The 23,781-nt window shown below is 42.3% G+C and overlaps 1 protein-coding gene across 1 annotated transcript in view; it reads left to right on the top strand.

Moving 5' to 3' along the window:
• LOC144684562 (microtubule-associated tumor suppressor 1 homolog) overlaps nt 1–17,397 on the top strand; it is a 213,847-nt gene extending 196,450 nt beyond the window's left edge. Inside the window, exon 16 of the mRNA XM_078548503.1 lies at nt 17,373–17,397. Within this exon, the coding sequence (XP_078404629.1) occupies nt 17,373–17,379 (7 nt within the window). The 3' untranslated portion in view covers nt 17,380–17,397. The remainder of the gene's footprint in view (nt 1–17,372) is intronic.
• Nucleotides 17,398–23,781: the final 6,384 nt, after the last annotated feature.

Here is a 23,781-nt window from a genome sequence, read left to right as displayed (position 1 = left end):
GGTCTAAGTCTTGGGTGGGTGTGGGTGGGGTGTTGAAAACTGAGAGATGGTGTTGCTGCTTTGTTTATTTGTTACTGAAGCTCACAGGGCAGAGGGGACCCTGCTGTTTGTTGTATTACATTTTTGTAGATGGTACATATTACAGACATTATGCTATTGTTCTGGGTGGATATTCAGAGCAATGACAGAGATGCTAATCAAGTAAGCTATTCTGTTCTATCGGATTATTGATTATGTAAAGTAAATTGTACAAAAATATTGAAGACCCCATTTAATAGATAACTTTGAGCACCTATTCCGATCTTTTGGGTCTATGGAAATAAAAGTCATGAGTCTAACGCCTGTGAATTATTTTGACCAGCTTTGATTTTTTTTTGACACAATGGAAGGTAAGGAATGAATGATCAAATCCATGTGTAAAGGAAAGAGCTGTTTTTAATTCCAGCATTACTTACTGGAATGTAGTAATGCAATAAAACTTTGGTACTCATCTATCAATTTTTCAAATGAAAATTGACTCACTCACTTCCTTCCATCAATTATATTCAAACTAGAGCCTGTCATCCTTCCAAATTGTCTGAACAATATTACAAAGGCTGTTTTCCTGATGTAACGTGATTTGCTTTATTTTAGTAATGGGGAAATTGGAAAAATACTTGTGTAGCTCCATAGCATGCCAATCAGACTAGTTTAGATCAGTCAACATTTTATCATTGTCAGGCTGTGGACAACCCGCTGAAGTGAAATAAATCTAGTCATGAATGTGTTTTTTTTTGTTTAGTCAACTATCAGCATGTAGCTTCAATCTTTTGCTTAATGTAACAAATGTCCCTGTTGCCCAGAATAAAATAGGTTATGGAAAAATCATTTGTCAAAGCCTAATCTAACAATTAAAGTAAAATGTGAAAAACTGGATGGAATCAGCTCTACAGTAAAAATATCTTTGAAAATGAGAGACTTCTCATTTGAATTATTCTCAGCAAGCCTTCCAGCTGTAAAAAGCAGAGTTCATACTAGCATAATGTTATCCTGCTGAACCAATAGTTCTGAATCATGAGTTCAAATCCCATCATTTCAGTTTGAGAATTTGAATTCAGTTTTTAAAATACTTATTTTAAAACAAAAATCAGTTTCTGGTAATGAAGCTGTCAGATTGTCATACAAATCCAATTGCTTCATGAATTTCTTATGGGGAAGAAAGCCTGCTCTCCTTACTCAGTCTGGCTTATGTTCAAGTTCAGTCCCAAACCAATATAATTCTAATTGCAGGCTGCAACGACATCAGTTTTACTGAACCATTAATGTGTAACAAAACTGCAGCAATTCAAGAAGGCCCATCACCATTTGATCCTTCGATGCACTGTCAAATTTTGCCCAATCTCCTGTTCAATATTTCCCTGTGTATTCCAAGGGAAGAATGGGGAGAAAATAATTTGGGACATGCCTCCCAAATCAAGAGGGGCAAGTGAGCATGTCCTTATCAATAAAAAAATTTCCTTCTCCTTGGACTTCAATTAAATTTCCTACATCAGTATAAAAAGTTCCAAGCAGACCCCATAACTAATATCCATTTTAATGTTGGGCTCCATTGATTTTGAGGCAGCATAGGTTTTTTTTAAACCTTTGAACTTTAATGTTCATATTTCTGACTTAATGAATCTGATCAGAAATATTTTTCTTTTTCATACAATTCAGTCAGCCTGTTAATGCATGGCTCCTTCTCAAACTTATGCCTTCAAAAAATGTTTTGAATGCAGTAAAATATCTATAATTAAAAGTCTAATGACCATGAAACCATTGTCGTAAAAATGCATCTTGTTCACTAATGTCCTTCAGGGAAAGAAATCTACCATCCTTACCTGGTCTGGCCTACATGTGACTCCAGAACCATAGCAATGTGGTTGACTCTTAACTGCCCTCTGAACCAGCCTAGCAAGCCACTCAGTTGTATCAAACCACTAAAAACAAGTCAATAAGGACTGAAATCGGATAGATTACCTGGCATTGACCTAGGCACCGGAAATGACAATGGCACACTCCGCCCTGTCAACCTGTCCTAGTTGTCCTTACTGACATCTGGGGGCTTGTGCCAAAATTGAGAGTGCTGTCTCACAGACTACATATGAACATACGAATTAGGAGCAGGAGTTGGCCACTCAAACCTGGTCTGCCATTCAATAAGATCATGGCTGATCTGATTGTAACCTCAACCCCACGTTCCTGCCTACCGCAGATAACCTTTCACTCCCTTGTTAATTAAGAATCTATCTAGGTCTGCCTTCAAAATATTCAAAGAACCTGCTACCACCGCCTTTTAAAGAGAGTTCCAAAGGCTATCAACCCTCAGAAAAAAATTCTCATCTGTCTTAGATGAGCGACCCCTTATTTTTAAACAGTACCCCTTGTTCCAGATTCTCCCACAAGAAGAAACATCCTCTCCACATCCACCCTGTCAAGACCCCTCAAGATCTTAAAGGTTTCAATTAAGCCACCTCTTACTCTTCTAAATTCCAGTGGATACAAGCCTAACCTGTTTAGCCTTTCCTCATAAGACAACCTGCCCATTTCTGGTATTAGTCTAGTAAACCTTCTCTGAGCTGCCTGTAATGCATTTATATCTTTCTTCAAATAAGGAGACCTGTACTGTGTACAATACTCCAGATGTGGTCTCACCAATGCCCTGTGCAACTGAAGAATAACCTCCCTACTTTTGTAATCAATTCCTGTCACAATAAATTATAACATTCTATTAGCTTTCCTAATTACCTGCTGTACCTGCACTAACCTTTTGTGATTTATGCGCGAGGACACCCAGATCCCCATGAATCTGAGCTCTGCAATTTCTCATTACTTAGATAATCTTTTTTATTCTTCCTGCCAAAATGAACGATTTCTCATTTGTCTACATTATACTTAATTTGACAGATCTTTGCCCACTCATTTAACCTATTTATGTCACTTTGTAGCCTCCTTATGCCCTCTTCACAATTTACTTCCCTACCTATCTTTGTGCCATCAGCAAATTTAGCAACCATTCCTTTGGTCCCTTCATCCAAGCCATTTATATAAGTTGCAAAAAGCTGAGGCCCCAGCATTGATCCCTGTGGCACACCACTCCATTACACCCTGCCAACCAGAAAAAGACCCATTTATGCCAACGTTCTGCTTCCTGTTAGCTGACCAATCTTCTATCCGTGCCAATATGTTACCTCCTACACTATGAGCCTTTATTCCTGCAATGACCTTTTATGTGACACTTTATCAAATGCCTTCTGGAAATCTAAGTACAGTACATCCAACTTTTATCTGAAGTACATGTAGCTTCTTCAAAGAACTCCAATAAATTGGTTAATCATGATTTTCCTTTTGCAAATCTATGTTGACTGCCTGATTGCCTTGATTTTTTTCTTATTAAAGATGTTATAGCAGGGCAATAATATCTTCCAACATTTTCCCTATGACAGATGTTAGGCTAACTGGCCTGTAGTTTCCTGCTTTCTGTCTCCCTCCCTTTTTGAATAAAGGAGTTATATTTGCCATTTTCCAACCTAATCTAGGGAATTTTGGAAAATTAAAACTATCCGGACCTGAGGATTTGTCAGCCCGCAGCCCCAATAATTTGCTCAATACCACTTCCCTGGTGATTGTAATTTTCCCGAGTTCCTCCTTCCCTTCCATTTCCTGATTTACAGCTATTTCCGAGATGTTACTTGTGTCCTCTATAGTAAAGACCAAAGCAGAATACCTGTTAATTCATCCACCATCTCCCTACTTTCCATTATCAATTCTTCAGACGCACTTTCTATAGGACCAGCGCTCACTTCAACTCTTTTTTTCTTATTTAAATATCTATAGAAACTCTTACTATCCGTCTTTATATTACTAGCTAGCTTCCTCTCATACTCTTAATTTTTTCCCCCATATTAGTCTTTTTGTCATTCTTTGCTGTTCTTTAGATTCTTTCCAACCTTCTGACCTGCCACCTGTCTTTGTGTAATTATATGCTTTTTCTTTAAGTTTGATATTGTCTTTAACTTTTTAGTTAACCACGGATGGTGGGCCATCCCCTTGGAATTTTTCTTTCTCATTGGAATGTATATATTCTGTGTATTCTGAAATATCCCTTTAAATGTCTGCCACTGAACTTCTATTGACATATCCCTTAACCTCATCTGCCAGTTCACTTTAGCCAGCTCTGCTTTCATGCCCTCATAATTGCCCTTATTTAAGTTTAAAATACTAGTTTTAGACCTCGTTTCTGCCTCAAAATGAATGTAAAATTCAATTATATTATGATAGCTTCTACCTAGGGGTGCCTTCAATAAGATGTTATCAATTAATCCTATCTTGTTGCTCAATATCAGGTCTAGTATAGCCTGCTCTCTGGTTGGCTCCAGAATGTGCTGTTTGAAGAAACTATCCTGAAAACATTCTATGAACTCCTCATCTACGCTACCTTTGCCCATCTGATTTTTCCAGTCTATATGTAAAGTCCCCCACGATTATTGCTGTACCTTTCTGGCAAGCTCCCATTATCTCTTCTTTTATTCTCTGTCCCACCTTAGTGGAGGCCTGTACACCACTCCCACAAGTGACCTTTTTGTCTTTATCATTCCTCATTTCAACCTAAACCACTCCTACGTCCTGGTTTCCTGAACTTAGGTCACCCCTCACGAATGTGCTAGTATCATCATTAATTAACAAAACCACCCCTTCCTGTCCTCCCTAACTATCACATACCTTCAATATTCAGGTACCAATCTATCATCCTGTAGTCACGTCTCTAATGGCTATGAGATCATACTTATTTATTTTCATTTGCACTTTGTTCATCTGTTTTGTTTCGAATGCTTTGTGCGTTTAGATACAGAACCTTAACCTTGTCTTTCGGTTATTCTTGTAGAATCTAGCCTTATCTGCTGATTTACTCGGAATTGTACATTCTGTCCCTTCCTGTCACATTCTGTTTATCATTTCCTGTATTAATGACTGTCTCTCTTGCCTTGTCTCTACTCTTTGGTTTGTCACATCTTTTCACATTTGACCCATTGCCCCTACTATTCAGTTTAAAACCCTCTCTACTTCCCTAGTTAGGCGGCTTGTGAGGGCACCAGCCCCAGCACAGTTCAGGTGTAGATCGTCCCAACAGCTCAGATCCCACTTTCCCCAATACAGGTGCCAATGCCCCACAAACCAGAACCCACTTTGCCCCATACCAGTCTTTGAGCCACGCATTCATTTCTCTAATCTTATTTGTCCTATGCCAATTTGCATGTGGCTCAGGTAATAATCCAGAAATGATTACCTTTGAGGTTCTGCTTCTTAATTTGATGCCTAGCTTGTCATACTGATGATGCAGAGCCTCCTTCCTCATCCTGCAATGCTGTTGGTACTTACATGGACCATGGCCACTAGATCCTCCCACTGCAAGTTCATCTCCAGCCTTGAGCAAATGTTCCGAACCCTGGCATCGGGCAGGCAACAAAGCCATCTGAACTGTCACTCTTTGCTACAGAGAACAGTAAGAATCCCCCTCACTATACTGTCCCCTACTACCACTACATTCCTTTTTGCTCCCTCCACTTGGATGGCTTCCTGTGCCATGGCCAGTTTGCTCATCCACCCTGCAGCCCCCACTCTCATCCAAACAAGCTGAGAACACATCAAACCTATTGAACAATTGAGAGGCTCACAATCCAGCCCTCTGGGTCCCCTGCATTCCCTCCCTCTGGGTCCTCTTACCTGCCTCACTCACAGTCATGTCCCTGGCCACCGACCAAATGAGAAGACTAGGATGTGGTGTGGCTACCTCCTGGTATAAAGCATCCAGGTAACTTTCCCCCTCCCTGATGTTCCGCAGAGTCTGCAGCTCAGCCTCCAGCTCAATGACTCTGAGCCCGAAGTTCCTCAAGCCATGAACGCTTACTGCAGACGTGTTTGCCCTGGATCACAATGTTATCCAGGAGCTCCCACATGTTGCAGCCTTGACACATCACCTGTCCTGCCATCCTTAATGTATTTTAATTAATTATATTAATCAATGTAATACTGTGATTTAATGTTGCTTTCTTATATATTTGATTAACTTTACCACCAAATTGTGTACTATTTTAAACCTTAGGGATAGAATAGAACTTACCGACTTGCCAGATACTAAACAAATAGTTAGCTCCTTTCCCTGTTGTAAAACAAGAACCAATTTCTATGAGGTGAGAAGGATAGAAAGAGGAAACAAACACCACCTCCCCCTTTCCCTGAACTCCCCTCTCACCAAACTCCAAGTCTTCACTCAGTTAGTCAGCTGAACTCTTTCAAGCAGCAGCCTGACAGTCGCATTTACAGAATTATACCTTACAGATAATGTCCCAGAAACCACCACCAGCAGGACAGACATAGCAGAGGTGGCAGCACAGTGGCATACAGTCAGGAGCGAGTTGCCCTGGGCACCCTCAAGATTGACTCTGGCCCCCATGACCCCATCAGCTCAAACATAGGCATACCTCAGCTGATGAATCAGTGCTCCTCCATGTGGAACACCATTTGAACGAAGTACTGAGGGTGGCAAGGGTGCAGAATGTACTCTGGATCGGGGACTTCAATGTTCATCACCAAGAGTGGCTCAGTAGCACCACTGCTGGCCAATTTCTATAGGATATAGCTGCTAGCCTAGATCTGCGGCAGGTGGTGAGGGAACCAACAAGAGTAAAATACTTATTTAACATAGTTGACCTCATCCTCACCAACTTGCCTGCTGCAGATTCATCTGTCCATGACCATATCAGTAGGAGTGACCGCCACCAGTTCTTGTGGAGACAAAGTCCCATCTTCACATTGAGGTTACTCGCTATCGTGTTGTGTAGAACTATCACTGTGTGAAATGGGATGGATTTCGAACAAATGAAAACACAAAATGCTGGGAAAACTCAGCAGGCCTGGCAGCATCTGTGGTCAGAGAAACAGAGTTAGCGTTTCAAGTCCATATGACTTTTCAGACTTAACGTTATCTCTGCTTTTCTCTCCACAGATGCTGCCAGACCTGCTGAGTTTTTCCTGCGTTTCCTGTCTTTATTTCAGATTTCTAGCATCTGCAGTATTTTGCTTTTATCTTATATTTAGAACAGATCTAGCAACTCGACTGGACATCCATGAGGCGCTGTGGGCCGTCAACAGCAGCAGGACTGTACTCAACCACAATCTGTAACTTGTGTCCCGGCATATCCCCCACTCTACCATTACCACCAAGCCAGGGGATCAACCCTGGTTTAATGAAGATTGTCGGAGGGCATACCAGGAGCAGCACCAGGCATACCTAAAAATGAGGTGTCAACCTGGTGAAGCTACAACACAGAACGTTTTGCATGTCAAACAGGATAAGCAGCAAGTGATAGACAGAGCTAAGCAATTCCATAACCAATGGATCAGATCTAAACTCAGCAGTCCTGCCTTATCTGGTTATAATTGGTGTTGGGCAATTAAGTAACTCACTTGAGGAGGAGGATCCACAAATATCCCCATCCTCAATGATGGGGAAGTTCAGCACGTCAGTGTAAAAGATAAGGCTGAAGCATTTGCTACAATCATCAGCCAGAAATGCTGATTGAATGATCCATCTCTGCCTCCTCCAGAGATCCCCAATATCACAGATGCCAGTCTTCAGCCAATTCAATTCACTCCAAGCGATATCAAGAAATGGCTGGAGGCACTGGATACTGCAAAGCCTATGGGCCCTGATATTCTGGCAATAATTCTGAAGACTTGTGCTCCAGAGTTTGTCGTGCCCCTAGCCAAGCTGTTCCAGTACAGCTACAACACTGACCTCTGCCCAGCTACGTGAAAAATTGCCTTGATTTGTCCTGGCCACAAAGAAGCAGGAAAAATCCAACCTGGCCAATTACTGTCCCATCAGCCTACTCTCAATCATCAGTAAAGTGAAAGAAGGGGTCATTAACCGTGCTATCAAGCGGCACTTGCTTAGCAATAACCTGCTCACTGACGCTCAGTTTGGGTTCCTCCAGGGTCACTCAGCTCCTGACATCATTACAGCCTTGGTTCAAACATGGATAAAACAGCTGAACTCCAGAGGTGAGGTGATACACTTTGGAAGGAGTAATTTTACAAGGAAGTATTCAATGAATGGCATGACTCTAGGAAGTTCTGAGGAACAAAGGGACCTTGGCATGTGTGTCCACACATCTCTGAAGGCAGAGGGGCATGTTAGTGGGGTGGTGAAAAAGGTATATGGGACACTTGCTTTTATCAATCAAGGCATAGATTACAAAAGTAGGGAGGTCATGTTGGAGTTGTATAGAACCTTGGTGAGGCCACAGCTGGAGTACTGTGTGCAGTCCTGGTCACTACATTATAGGAAGGATGTGATTACACTGGAGGGGGTGCAGAGGAGATTCACCAGGATGTTGCCTAGGATGAAACACTTAAGTTATGAAGAGAGGTTGGATAGACGGGTTGTTTTGGTTGGAGCAGAGAAGACTGAGGGGTGACCTGCTCGAAGTGTACAAGATTATGAGGGGCATGGACAGGGAGCAGCTGTTTCCCTTAATTGAAGGGTCAGTCATGAGGGGACATAAGCTCAAGGTGAGGGGCAGGAGGTTTAGGGGGGGGTGTGAGGAAAAACATTTTTACCCAGAGGGTGGTGACGATCTGGAATGCGCTGCCTGGGAGGGTGGTGGAGGTGGGTTGCCTCACATCCTTTAAAAAGCACCTGGATGAGCACTTAGCATGTCATAACATTGAAGGCTATGGGCCAAGTGCTGGTAAATGGGGATTAGGTAGGTAGGTCAGGTGTTTCTCACGTGTCGGTGCAGACTCGATGGGCCGAAGGGCCTCTTCTGCACTGTGATTCTGTGAGAGTGACTGACTGATCGATTGGCTCTGTTGGGTGGGTCACATTGTCAGCACGCCTGACACGAGACTTCCAAAACAAGCGCTCTACACATAGCTTCAACACAGCAAGTGAGCCCCAAGAGGCCAGAGGAAATGCTTCCAGGGCATCCTCAAAGCCGCCTTGAAAAAATGCAACATTCCCACTGACATCTCGGAACCCCTGGTCCAAGACTGCCCGAAGTGGAGGGAAGGAGCTGGACACTTTGAGTCTCATCACCAAGGGCTAACTGAAGCCAAGCGTTAACAGTGAAAGGAGCACGTGCCAACCCAGTCATCCACCCACCCGTTCCCCCTACCACCGTCTGTCCCACATGTGACAGAGACTGGACTCTTCAGTCACCTGAGAACTCATTTTTAGTGTGGAAGCAAGTCATCCTCAACCTTGAGGGGCTGCCTAAAAAAGAGGAGGAGATTGACTGCCTTTGACATCAAGGCAGCATTTGACCGAGTGTGGCATCAGGGAGCCCTAGCAAAACTGGAGTCAATGAGAATTAGGGGGAAAATGCTCCATTGGTTGGAGTCACACCTAGCACAAAGGAAGATAGTAAGATAGTTGTGGTTGTTGGAGGTCAATCATCTTGGTTCCAGGCCATCACTGCAGGAATTCCTCAGGGTAGTGTCCTCGGCCCAACCATCTTCAGCTGCTTCATCAATGACCTTCCTTTCATCATAAGGTCAGAAGTGGGGATTTTGCTGATGATTGCACAATGTTCAGCACCATTTTCAACTCCACAAATACTGAAGCAGTTTATATCCAAATGCAGCAAGACCCAAACAATATCCATGCTTGGGCTGACAAGTGGCAAGTAACAATCATGACACACAAGTGCCAGGCAACAACCATCTCCAATAGAGAATCTAACCATCCCCCCACCCCTTCATATTCAATGGCATTACCATCGCTGAATCCACCACCCTCATCCTGAGGGTTACCATTGACCAGAAACTGAACTTGGTTAACCATATAAATACTGTGGCTACAAGAACAGGTCAGAGGCTAGGAATGCTGCAGCAAGTAACTCACCTCCTGACTCCCCAAAGCCTGTCCACCATCTACAAGGCACAGATCAAGAGTTGATCAATTACTCCCCGCTTGCCTGGATGAGTGCATACCCAGCAACACTCGAGAAGCTTGACACCATCCAGGAAAAAGCAGCACGCTTGATTGGCACCCGCTCCACAAACATTCACTCCCTCTACCACCGACGCATAGTGGCGGCAGTGTGTACCATCTACAACCATAGGAACTCACCAAGGCTCCTTAGACAGCACCTTCAAAACCCATCTTGAAGGACATGGGAACAGCACCACTTGGGAGTTCCCCTCTAAGCCACTCACCATCCTTGGAAATATATCGCTGTTCCTTCACTGTCACTGGATCAAAATTCTGGAACTCCCTCCCTAACAGCAATGTGAGACCGGCCTTTTTAGAACATATTTCTCAAGTAAAAATCTATAAAAATGACCCCTAAAAGTATAGTGTATCTACAGCACATGGACTGCAGCGGTTCAAGAAGGCTGCTTGGTACTATCTTAAGGGCAATTAGGGATGGGCTATAAATGCTGACCTAGCCAGCAATGCCCACATCCAATGAATAACAAAAAATCTTTGCCCTGAAGCAAGGTTACTTGAGTATTTTTCAAAAAAGAAACATGCTGTGGAAGTTTCTCATCTTGCACTCATAAGATGCATGAATGTCAAATTTCAAAGGGAGCAACAATTTATACTGCTTGAGAAAAGGGTGTTGATTGGTTGGCAAGTCAGCTCTGGTCGAGTTACTGCCATGGAGAATGTACCAGGGAATTATCATCCCCCAGGTTTTTGCATAGTTCAAAAAGGGCGCAATGCCTGGACATCTTCCCTTTGCCTGCAGCGGACGGGTCCCTGCGTATGAATACATGTAGCTTCTAGCAAGTGTAAGTGGGCCATAATGCGAGCCTGACTAATAACCGATTTAGGATTTAGTGTAATTCTTAGCACTCAGGATTGTTCAGCAAATTCTGTCCAATTGCAGAATCACATCTAATGTTAGACATTATGTTCTGAATTTTGCACACATGGGCCTGTTGTGTGGTCAGTACACTGCCTATTGTGAATAGCTGGGGGGATATGCTGTTTGATATGATCCTCCAGTCATTCAAATACACCTTTGAAATAGAGCAGTCAAATGAGTTCCCTTTCCTCGATAAAAACAAAAAGCAAAAAACTGCGGATGCTGGAAATCCAAAACAAAAATAAAAATACCTGGAAAAACTCAGCAGGCCTGGCAGCATCTGCGGAGGGGAACACAGTTAACGTTTCAAGTCCGTATGACTCTTCAACAGAACTAAGTAAAAATAAGAAAGAGGAGAAATATAAGCTGGTTTAAGGGGGGTGCGGGGTAGAGCTGGATAGAGGGCCAGTGATAGGTGGAGATAGCCAAAAGATGTCATAAACAAAAGGACAAAGAGGTGTTGAAGGTGGTGATATTATCTAAAGAATGTGCTAATTAAGGGTAGAAAGCAGGACAAGCAAGGTACAGATAGCCCTAGTGGGGGTGGGGTGGGGTGAAGGGAAGGAATCGAAATAGGCTAAAAGGTAGAGATAAAACAATGGATGGAAATACATTTAAAAATAACGGAAATAGGTGGGAAAAGAAAAATCTATATAAATTATTGGAAAAAAAGGGCGGGGATCGGAAAGGGGGTGGGGATGGAGGAGAGAGTTCATGATCTAAAATTGTTGAACTCAATATTCAGTCCTTTCCTCAATGTGGTCATTTAAGAAATCTGCAAATGGGTTCTGTACTGCAAGCCTACTTTCATTGGTGGGATTCCTACAGCTCCATATGCTGTAGGATTAGCCTTATTGGCAATCTTGTAAATATGGGCTTATAATTAGTTTGCTCTGGGAAAGGGCAACCACAAGATGCACAAATTGAATAGTTAGGTTCCTGACCCAAAAATAATAGCGTCCTTTTGGTGGGGAGTAAAGTGAGATGAGGTCCAGCCGACTTCAGAATATATAACTGCCAAGATAAAGGGAAGTCTCTCCAGCTATAAAATGAGATGACCTTCTGTGGAATGCAAGAATGCCTTTTAAAGTACCCCACAATTAGTTGTCTCCCAGACCCTTGTGGGTTCCCTGCTTGCCTTGTAGCGCACCCATTCCCCCAACCCTACCGGAAAAAGACTGGATCACATCATGATCTCAATCCAAGGTCTTTTTCCAGGACTTTTGTGCCCCACACTCTCCATAACCTGCTTCCATTAGCCCTGGAAAATTCTGCCTATAGTGGTGTGTAGGATAAATAGTGGTGCCAGTGCTGAGGCCTGAATGACTTACAATCTGTATTTACAGCTTGAATGAAGCAACAAAGTATACTGTAGTACAATTTGTTGATGCATAGATAGGTGGGAAAGCAAATTGTGAGAAGGATACAGAGAATCTGCAAAGGGACATACATAGGTTAAGTGAGTGGGCAAAATAAAGGCAAATGGAAAGTAACTTGGGAAATGTGGGGTTATTCATTTTGGTTGGAAGAACAGAACAACAACAGTTTAAAATGGAGAGAGACTACAGAACACTGGTTCAGAGGGACCTGGGTGTCCTCGTACATGAAACACAATACAGGTAGCATAAAGCTACAGCAAGTAATTAGGAAGTGAAATGGAATATTGGCCTTAGTCGCAAGCGTGATGGAGCAAAAAGTAGGGAAGTCTTGCCAAAACTGTGCAGAGTATTAAGACCGCGCCTGGAGTGCTGCGTACAGTTTTGGTCTCTTTATTTAAGGAGGGATGTACTTGCACTGGAATTAGTTCAGAGAAGTTTCATTAGGCTGATTCCTGGCCTGAAGGAATTGTCTTACGAGAAAAGGTTTGAACAGATTCAATCTATACTCATTTTAGTGTAGTAGAGTTTAGAAGAATGAAAGGGGATTTTATTGAAATATATATGATTCTGAGGGGGTCTTGACAGAGCAGATGCTGAGAAGATGTTTCTCCTTCAGGGGAAATCCAAAACCGGGGAGAATAATTTCAGAATAAAGGGCCTCCCATTTAAGGTAGTAATAAGGAGGAATTTCTTTTGTCAGGGGGTTGTGAACCGTTGGAATTTTCTACTCCAGAGAGAAGCGGAGGCTGCATCATTTGATCTACAAGAGTGTGGTCTTAACCCAAAACAATCAAATCAGCTTGAGGGCCCTTATGGCCTATTCCTGCTCCTTGTTCATATGCTGGTGACCTGGAGCATATAGTTCACCAGAATATCACCCAAACGATCATACTTCACGAGTGTCACCAGGAACATATTTAATCGTGAATGGATATCAGTGTCCAACTCATTCTATCCTTGTCCAACATGAACTGGTTCCAAAACAAAAACAGAATTACCTGGAAAAACTCAGCAGGTCTGGCAGCATCAGTGGAGAAGAAAAGAGTCGACGTTTCGGGTCTACACGACCCTTCAACAGAACAACTGTTGTTCTGTTGAAGGGTCGTGTAGACCCGAAACGTCAACTCTTTTCTTCTCCACTGATGCTACCAGACCTGCTGAGTTTTTCCAGGTAATTCTGTTTTTGTTTTGGATTTCCAGCATCCGCAGTAGTTTTTTGTTTTTATCTCTATGAACTGGTTCCAGTTGAGCTCATGGAATAGCAATCAGAGCTGAAAAGACTGGATATTTTTTTTTTAAATGAGAATTACTCACCCAAAAATATTAAAGCAATAAAAAAACTGCTGGAAATACTCAGCAGGTCTGGTAACACCTGTGGTGAGCTGTTAACCAGAGTTAACATTTCAGTTTGGTGACCTTTCAAAAGCAAGCTGCAGTGCCCAGTCCATCTTCTGATATAATCAAGTACAGTTATCCTCAGTGTAGACTGAGGGTTAAACCTGAGATCTTTCTGGTACATCACTGTATAGGGTAATCAACAGCACCATTGGCTCCTTCAAGCAAGGTCATTAATGATGACCATTTCAGCATAAAATTTCCTCTGAGGTAAACTCACTAATTCAAGTTACCATTTTACCTTTGAAGATTCCACACACGCTGTATGGGCAAGACTAAAGTTTTCTTAAGTGGAGTGCTAGCGGGGCTTCTATAATTCCAGGGAGGTTGGGGGGTGGGTGAGTGTCTTGGAAAATATTAGAATTCAGTGGAGAATGCAGGCATTCTGTCATAGAACTAATCAAGATCCCTTGTTTTGAATCATCAGCTCAATGAAAATTACAGCAGTAGAACATGGTAAATATTATCATTAACCACTCTGGCTAGGAATGAACATATCACTTCAGATCAGGTTTAGAAATGCGGAGCTGAAGTGCTAGGTACTTTGCTATTGGTGCCACTTAGCAGCAAGACTGCAATATGGAAAATGTTTTTATAACCTATTATAATGCCGGTGTGTCATAGAAACAAAATTTTATGATAACATTACTTGAACACATCATTTTCAGAAAGATACTTGAGTACTTTTAGGGGGATGTGTTTAAAGCTGAAATGGGTATAGAAATGAGGAAACATTAAAAAACCAAAAATTAACTTCTCCCCACCACAGATGCGGATGATATAAAACATAGCTCTTTAGTGTGCACAGTAGTTTCTTGAATCTTATTGGCTTTTTATCTCTTTACCATTCTGCATGAATTTGATGATTTTAGGCTGAGCTGCCAATGGATTGCCAATTGGAAACTGCAATGGCAATTTCCTACTTCCTACCCTCCAATGGCAGAATAGGGCTGGTTAATTTTAATGGCTGGTTGCCATCTAAACGCCACGAATAAGCAATGGAAAATCAGACACCACACACTGACAGTCGCTAACCAGTGGGACTGGCTGCTAAGCTGTCTTGCAGGGGTTCTATAAACAAGCTGAGGGTGTGGAAGGGGGTTGTGGGGTAGGTGAAGCAAGACTGCTGCAGAGGAGAGACCATAAGCTTTTGTTCTGGGGCTCAGAGGCGCACATGCGTATGAACTTGGCATTGCCAATGAGGAACACATTTTTAGTCCAAATTGTTCTTGACAGAAATTCACCCAGTGACAATTAATCTCTCAATGATGTGCATGATGGTTGTTTCCTTGATGAGTTGGCATGAGGTAACTTGCTTCCAATTAAAATCACCTGTAATAAAACTCATTAGTTGGAATTCAAAAATCAAAAGAGCAAAGTTGTTGGGTAGCACTTTTAACACCTCATTAAGAGAATTGCTGGCAGAATGATCTTCAGCAAAGGTTTAACTACTCTCTTTCCATAATAGGCTACTCATGTATTCTGGTACTTTTACTGATGAATGTATAAGCAGATTGCACACAGCAAGCCATAGCAAAAACATTTAATTGCTTGTGGTTAAACATTTTGAACAATGGGAATAAATGTGGGAAGGAGCAAGAATCATACTTTTTTTTATTCTTTCAAGGGATGTGAGCATCACTGGCAAAGCCAGCATTTGTTGTCCATCCCTAATTGCCCTTGAACTGAACATTTCAGAGGGCAGTTAAGAATCAACCAATCAACCACATTACTGTGGGTCTGGTGTCACATGGAGGCCTGGCCAGGTCAGGTAAAGATGGCAGTTTTCCTCCCCTAAAGGACATTAAATTTGTTCCAAGGTCCAATGTATACATCACAAATTTGGGGAAAAATGTTCCGATGAAGAGTCATACGGACTCGAAACGTTAACTCTGTTTTTCTCTCCACAGATGCTGTCAGACCTGCTGAGTTTTTCCAGCAATTTTTTTTTTGTTGGGGAAAAATTAGATTTGGCTGATAATCTGGCATAGGGATTGTGATGCATGATTAACCTGCCTCCGTACATTGTGTTGCAGTCGGCCCAGCCATTGTGCACTGCCTGCTCATTTAAATGACAATGGCATGCAGTCTAGTGCTAAGTACACTGCAGAGTGGCTACATGTTTCAGCAGGGGCACAAGCTAGCCTGCATTACTTAAAATTCTTTCGAGTTATCAACAGTCACAGATTGCAACTCCTTTGAGTACAATCACAGTTCTTGGTTTCCGGGAGTGGGACATGAACCCACAACCCTCTGATTCAAAGGCGAGGGTGCTATGAACTGAGCCACAGCTGACACCTCTCTGCATTACTTAAAAAAAAAAATTCTTTTGAGTTATCAACAGTCACAGATTGCAACTCTTTTGAGTACAATCACAGTTCTCGGTTTCCGGGAGTGGGACATGAACCCACAACCTTCTGATTCAAAGGCAAGGGTGCTATGGACTGAGCCACAGCTGACACCTCTCTGCATTACTTAAAGGTGGACTGGCCCCTTGACCTGCCAGCAAGTCTCTTAATGAGGTGTCAAAAGTGCCACCCAACAACTTTGCTTTTTTGATTGTGATTGGAGCACCTGCAGATAGGAACTGGTTCAACAAAAGCCTGAACAATTATTTATATAACTCTTTTAACATTAAACAACTAAAGTGCTTCATGAGTAGAAAGAGGAGTGGAAATGGCACAACAGGCCATGTCCCTAAGTTCTCTGAATGTGACACTGTACTGGAGGCCTTGGTGCAGGCTGTGAATAGGAGGACAGGTGTCCTCCTCTCTCAAAGGTGGTGGGGGGGAGGTGGGGAAATTCTCCAGACAGACATTGTGAAAGCAGCGGGGATGCCAACAGTTTTGCTTCAAAGTTTTGGATGCAGTGGCATAGAAAGTGCTGAGGAGACTGCAGCGTGAGCAGCAAATACAATATATGAAATTGGAAGAAGTGCAAATAAATGACCTTTCCTCCTGCAAGGTGTGTTTGGAGCCTTGGACAGTGAGAAGGGAGGAGGTGAAAGAACAGCTGTTGAGTCTCCTGCACTTGGGAATGGAAGAGTGATGTGGGTGATTGAGGAGTGGGCCAATGTGTCGCAGAGGGAACAGAATGCTGGGAGGAAAAAGGGAGGTGTGTCTGGTAGCGGCATCACGCTAAAGGCGGTGGAAATAGTGGAGGATGCTTTGTTGAATGTGAAGGCTGCTGGGGTGGAAGGTGAGGCCAAGTGGGTGAGGGGTGGTGTCCTATCATGGCCTGGGAGTGGGGTGGAGGGGGAATGAAGAGAGCAGAAGTGTGTGAAATGGAATAGATATGGTCAAGGGTGAGGGCAACCATGATGGAGGGGAATCTTTTGTGGAAAAAAGACCTATCTGAAGACCAAGCATAAAAGGTTACATCATCTGTACAAATGCAATGAAGACTGAGAAACTAGGGAAGTGGAATAGAATCCTGACAGTGAGCGGAGTAGGAGGAAATATAGTCAAAGGCACTGGAGATGTCAATGGTCTCGTGGTGGATATTGGTTGTTTGCCTATTCACAGAGAAAGAGAAGTCAAGGGAGGGAAGAGTTTATCATGTGAAAGCAGGTGAAGGGTGGAAATTGGAAGCAAATTTGATTAAATTTTCCAGTTCAGGGTGAGAGCAGGAAACAGCACTAATACAGTCATCTGAAGAAGAGTCATATGGACTCGAAACATTAACTCTGTTTCTCTCTCCACAGATGCTGATGGACCTGATGATTTTTTCCAGCATTTTCTGTTTTTATTTCAGATTTCCAGCATCAGTATTGTGCTTTTATTTTACAGTCATCAATGTACTGGAAAAGGAGGGGCCTGAACAGTATTGAAACATAAGAATGTCCCACATATCCCAGATAAAATCAGGAATCACAACTACAGCACCAATGACTGGGAGCAAGTCATCTGACCAGAACCCTTGCAGTCACAACTAAAGCTTTCTTCATGTATAGCACCATTCCCTCTAGATTCCACCAACTTTAACAACTCTTCAAACCACCAATTACTTTCACAAACTTAGCCAGTGCCAGTGGAGATTAACCAGCAGTTACCCTGAAAGCAGTTGATTTTGGTGCCAGAGTGGAACCCATCGTGGTGAAGGTACTGTGGAGCCCAATTTGTGACCCTTGTATTTATATAGCACATTTATATTACCATACTCAGTCACATAAGGGAAGATGACCTAAAGTTTGGTCAAATTTTTAAAGAAGTTTCATTAAGGAAAAAAGTGGGGCAGAATGGTGTAGGGGTGGAATTCAGGAGCCTCTGGGTCTCTGCCGTTGAAGGCACAGCAGCCAGTGAGGAAATGATTGAAACCTGTGTTATTTTTGCATTTCAAGGTATTCCTGGAAGAATGAGCTGATTTGGCAGATGAGAAGGGGATCCAATGGACTTCACGTGCTCGAAAACACATCCAGATTGAAATAAAAACAAAAAAAAAATGCTGTTTTTATTTTTTATTTCAGATTTCCAACAGTCATTTTGGTTTTGTGTTGAGGTAGATCTGGCACTGAATGACTAAGCCAGTTCTCTGCCATATCTGTGTCAGTGAAAATGATGAGGGCCGGTGGGTGGAGAGATTAATGGTTTTAATTAGGAGTAGGTAATCAAAGATGAAGCTAGGCAGGTTTTTTTAAAAATTTGTTCATGAGACATGGGTGTCACGGTTGAGCCAGTGTTTATTGCTCATCCCTAATTGTCCTTGTTCAGAAGGCTTTTAAGAGTCAACCACATTGCTGTGGATCTGGAGTCACATGTAGGCCAGACCAGGTAAGGACAGCAGATTTCCTTCCCTAAAGGTGGGTTTTTACAACAAGTGTTTCAAAAGTAATTTTAATTTCAGACAAATTCCACCATTGTGGGATTCAAATCCATACCCACAGAGCATTACCCTGAGTCTCTAGACTGAGTGACAATACCACTATACCATCACCTCCTGGATAGTTGGAATTTTGAAAGTGCAGTATACCTGAAACAAATTATATTTTATCTCCCTCCCGTGAAGCATTGTTTCTCCAGCATTTTCTCTGTTTCAGATTTCCAACATTTGCAGCTTTTAGATTTTTATTTATTCTTTAAGGAAGCTTTCTGCAATTTATTTAGTTCTGTATAAAAATCTCTGATTTACATGTGTTCCCTCTCTGCAGCATAGTTAAGTGGTTGCTTTTATTTCTCTTACTGTTGCTGACAGCAGTATCGGAATGGCATTTATATGCTGGTCAATATATCTGGTTTCCCTTCTGCACTGCCTTGGCTCTGTTGTTCTATTGTGCAGCCCAATATAAATGGGGTTCCATGCTGGCACATACCCAAGCTAGATGACCAAATCTGATTCAATAAGGAGTGTAAATAACATGCTGGGAACAGCGTTAGGGTAGGGCAGATGGCTGAAAGCTTGGTCAAAGAGGTCAGTTTAAAGGAGCATCCAAAAGGAAGAAAAAGAGGTAGAGGGAAGGATTCCAGAGCTTAGTGTCATGGTACTTGAAGGCACTTAAAAAGGAGTGCAGATATCTGAGAGCTGTGGGGTTGGAGGAGATTACAGAGATAGGGAGGGGTGAGGCCATGAAGGGATTTGAAAACAAGGATGAGAATTTCAAAATCAAGATGATGTTTAACTGGGAGCGCATATAGGTTACCAAACACAGGTGGTAGGTGAATGGGATTTGATGTGAATAACACAGGCAGCAGAGTTTTGCATGACCTTAAGTTTATGGAGGGTAGAATATGAAAGGCTGGTCAGGAGTGCATTGGAATAGTTAAGAGGTAACGAAGGCAAGGATGGGAGCATCAGCAGCAGATTGGGACAAAGTTGGGTAAGGCCATGAAGATGCAAATGGTCTTAGCGATGATGCATATTTATGGTCAAGAGTTCATCTTGAGGTCAAATATGACACCAAGGTTGCAAACACCCTGGTTCCAACAGACAGGTGCAAGGGAGAAGGATGGCAATAGTGGTTAGGGGCTGGGGTTCATAGTGGGGACTGAAGACAATGAGGAATCAAGAGGTGGTGGTGAGATAGAGCTGGGTTTCAACAGCGTGCATGAGAAAAGTCAAAATATGTTTTAGCTTAGAGGCAGCATGTACAGGAGAAAAAGAAGGGGGTTAAGGAAGATCCTTGGGAGGCACCAGAGGTAACAATGTGGAAGGAAGACCAGAAGTCATTGCAAATGATACTTTGGCAACAAATAGATGGAAAGAATGAAATGAGGTGAGAGCAGTCCCACCCAGTGGAGAAGCGTTGGAGAACGATGATGTAGTCACCATGTCACAGCTTGAGAAGGACGAGGAGGGAAAGTTTACCCTTGTCACAGTCACAAATGGTGGTAAACAATTTAATAGTAACTGTTAATTGCTGTTCATTGATTTTGCAATGTGCAGCTCCAATGCCAACTTCACAGATAATGAAGCAGTCCACGCCGCAAGCAGTAAGTAGACTGATAAGTAAAGTGTAACAGTTGTGCCATACAAATGCCATCATTAACAGTGAGTCTAACCAAATCACCTTGACATTCAACATCATAACTATTGCCAAATCCCCACCATCAATACCCTGGTGGTCACCAGAAACTCAACTGGATCAGCCATGCCTAGATCAGGTATTGTGTGGCGAGTAGCTCACCTCCTGACTTTCCAAAGCCTTTCCAACATTTACAAGGTAGAAATCAGTACTGTGTTGGAAAACTCTAAACTTGCAAGGATGGGTGCAACTCCAACAACACTCAAGAACATTGCACCCTCCAAGCCAAAGCTTGATCAGCATCCATCCATCAGTCTAAACATCCCCTACCAATGCCCCATGGCTGCAGTTTGTGGCAGCTACAAAATGATCTACAGCACCTCCCAAATCCGTGTCCTTCATTACCTAGAAGGACAGTACAGCACATGAATGGAGAATCATCAATCCCAAGTTCTCTTCCAAGTCTTGCATTATCTCGACTTAGACATATGCCACAGTTCCTTCATCATCGCTGGGTTAAAACCCTGGGATTCATGAACTAACAACTCTGTGGGAGTACCTTCACCACAGGAACTTCAGCAGATCAAGAAGGAGACTCACCACCATCTCAAGGGCAACTTGACAAGGGCAATAAATGCCAAATTTTACTAGCAATACCTATTTCACAAGAATGCATTGTAAAAAAAAAATTCAATGATCATTTGCAAATAGCAAGTATAATTAGAATTTATCTATACCCTTTTGTTATTGGTTCAACATTTTTAATGATAAATTAAGATTAATTCCAAAATGTGAAGCAATTTCTTGCAAAGTCTATCGCTAGCAGTGATTTGGTTGACCATCATCTAAATAATTTATCAATTTTAAAACTGCCCATGGAGCTTATGTAATTTTTTCATCTTTTAGATTGTGTATGCACTCTCTTGTCATTAAGTAAGCCACTCAGTAGTGCTATGGAATCACTTGATGCACAAAGTCTTAAATTGTGTATATGTCTAAAATTGTCATTTGAAAACCAGTATTATTCCAATATTCAACTTTTTATGTTACAAATACCTGTATGATAAACATTTCAAAGTGTGATTTATTATCTGGATGTTCAAAACACTACTATCAGCATATTGTAATTGTTTGTGTGAATAGTAACACATTTTTTATTTGTTCATGGGATGCGGGGTTGCTGACTAGGCCAGCATTTATTGCCCACCCCTAATTGCCCTTGAGAAGGTGGTGGTGAGCTCTCTTGAACTGCTGCAGTCCATGTGGTGTAGTAGCACCACTGCTGTTAGGAAAGGAGTTCTGGGATTTTGACCCAGCTACAGTGAAGGATTGACAATATCATTCCAAGTCAGGACAGTGAGTGGCTTGGAGATGAACTTGCAGATGGTGGTATTCCCATGAACCTGTTGCCCTTGTCCTTCTAGGTGGTAGAGATTGCAGGTTTGCAAGGTGCCATCGAAGAAGCTTTGGTGAGTTACTGCAGTGCATCTTGTAGATACTCTTTCGAGTTATCAACAGTCACAGATTGCAACTCTTTTCGAGTACAATCACAGTTCTTGGTTTCCGGAAGTGGGACATGAACCCACAACCCTCTGATTCAAAGGCGAGGGTGCTATGAACTGAGCCACAGCTGACACCTCTGTGCATCTTGTAGATGGTGTACACTGCTGCCACTGTGCATAAGTGGTGGAGGGAATGTTGAAGGTGGTAGATGGGGTGCCAAGCAAGGGGCCTGTTTTGTCTTCGATGGCGTTGAGCTTCTTGAGGGTTGTTGGAGCTGCACTCACCCAGGCAAGTGGAGACTATTTCATCACACTCCTGACTTGTCTGCTGTAGATGGTGGACAGGCTTTGGGGAGTCAGGACATGAGTTACTCTCTGCAGAATTCCCAGCCTCTGACTTGTTCTTGTAGACACAGTATTTATATGGCTAGCCCAGTTCAGTTTCTGGTCAGTGGTAATCCCCCAAGATGTTGATAGTGGAGGAATTTAGCGATGGTAATGCCATTGAACATCAAGGGCGATGGTTGGATTCTCTCTTGTTGGAGATGGTCATTGCCTGGTACTTGTGTGGCATAAATGTTACTTGCCAATTATCAGCCCAAGCCTGAATATTGTCCAGGTCTTGCTGTATTTGAACATGGACTGATTCAGTATCTGAGGAGTCGCAAATGGTGATGAAAATTATGCAATCATCAGCGAACATCCCACTCCTGACATAATGGAAGGAAGGTAATTGATGAAGCAGCTGAAGATGGTTGGGCCTAGAACATTACCCTGAGGAACTCCTGCAGTGATGTCCTGGGACTGAGATGATTTACCTGCAACAACCACAACCATCTTCCTTTGTGCAAAGTATAACTCCAACCAGCGAAGAGTTTACCCCCTGATTCCCATTGACTCCAGGTTTGCTAGGGCTCCCTGGTGCGACATTCAGTTAAATGTTGCCTTGATGTGCTGGCATAGTGGTATTGTCACTGCACTAGTAATCCAGAGACCCAGGGTAATGTTCTGGGGACCCGGGTTTGAATTTGAATTCAATAAAAATCTGTGGGAAAAAAAGTCTTATGGTGACCATGAAACCATTGTCAATTGTCATTAAAAAAAACCATCTGGTTCACTAATATCCTTTAGGGAAGGAAATCTGTCATCATCACCAGGTCTGGCCTTGTCACAAAAGTATAATCATTCTCATAATATTATTGTGATTTATTGTAAAAGTAGGTTAATAGTAGGGTTTGGATATTTTCTGTGTGAGAGAGATTTAATTGAGTTGGAGACAACTGGTCTGGAGGCTTTGACTCATCAAAAGGAAGCTAGGTTTGAAATGCTAAATATATAAACATGGCTGAAGTTTTAGAATGTGAGGTGAGGAGAATTTGCATTTTTAGGTAAATCAGGGTAGTTTGAATTTCAAAGAGTTGGTAGGATGTTACACCTAGCCAGAGAAGCTAGGCCAAGCAGTTTTTTATTTTTCCCAAAGGTTACTGATAATATGAGCACCATGAAAAAATTTATATTATGAGAAAAGTAAAGTTCCAAAGACATATGGGAAAAATGAGATTTACAATAGAAGGGAGAAACATGTATAAAGGGAAATGAGGCTATGTGTCAATGAAGGCATTGCAAGATCTACCAGAAGTGAGAGAATCCTCCAGTAGCTGTGCATCAAGCTGCTGTCTACAGAAACCAAAGCTGGGAAAAGCCACTTTGAATTCTACTATACAGGGTATTATGTTTGACTTGCCTGGACCTGTTTAAATCTATTTTTTTACTGCTGCCTTAAGCAGGGTGTAGTTGGAAGCCAGATTAATTAGGGGTTTTTGGAGTTATTATAGCAGTAATTTATAGATTTATGTATGTGGTTGAAATCTTTTCTTTTGTTAATAAATGTTTAATTTAGTTTTCTAAAAAAAATCTAAGTCTTGGTGGACGTATTACTACTGAATTCAGGGCATGCATCTCGAAATAAAATACAAATTGCAAAACCATTGTGACCGTGTCATTAAGTTTCTCTCGTGGATTTATTCCACCTGGCACACATCATCTGTCACATCATAACAGACCTGCATGTGACTTTATTTCCACAGTAATGTGGTTGACTCTTAATGCCCTCTGAAATGGCCTAGCAAGCCATTCAGTTGTATCAAAAACTG

The sequence above is a fragment of the Cetorhinus maximus genome, chromosome 1 (genome assembly GCF_964194155.1).
Source record: "Cetorhinus maximus chromosome 1, sCetMax3.hap1.1, whole genome shotgun sequence".
Classification (NCBI taxonomy): domain Eukaryota; kingdom Metazoa; phylum Chordata; class Chondrichthyes; order Lamniformes; family Cetorhinidae; genus Cetorhinus; species Cetorhinus maximus.
This window is presented reverse-complemented; position numbering and strand designations above follow the sequence as displayed.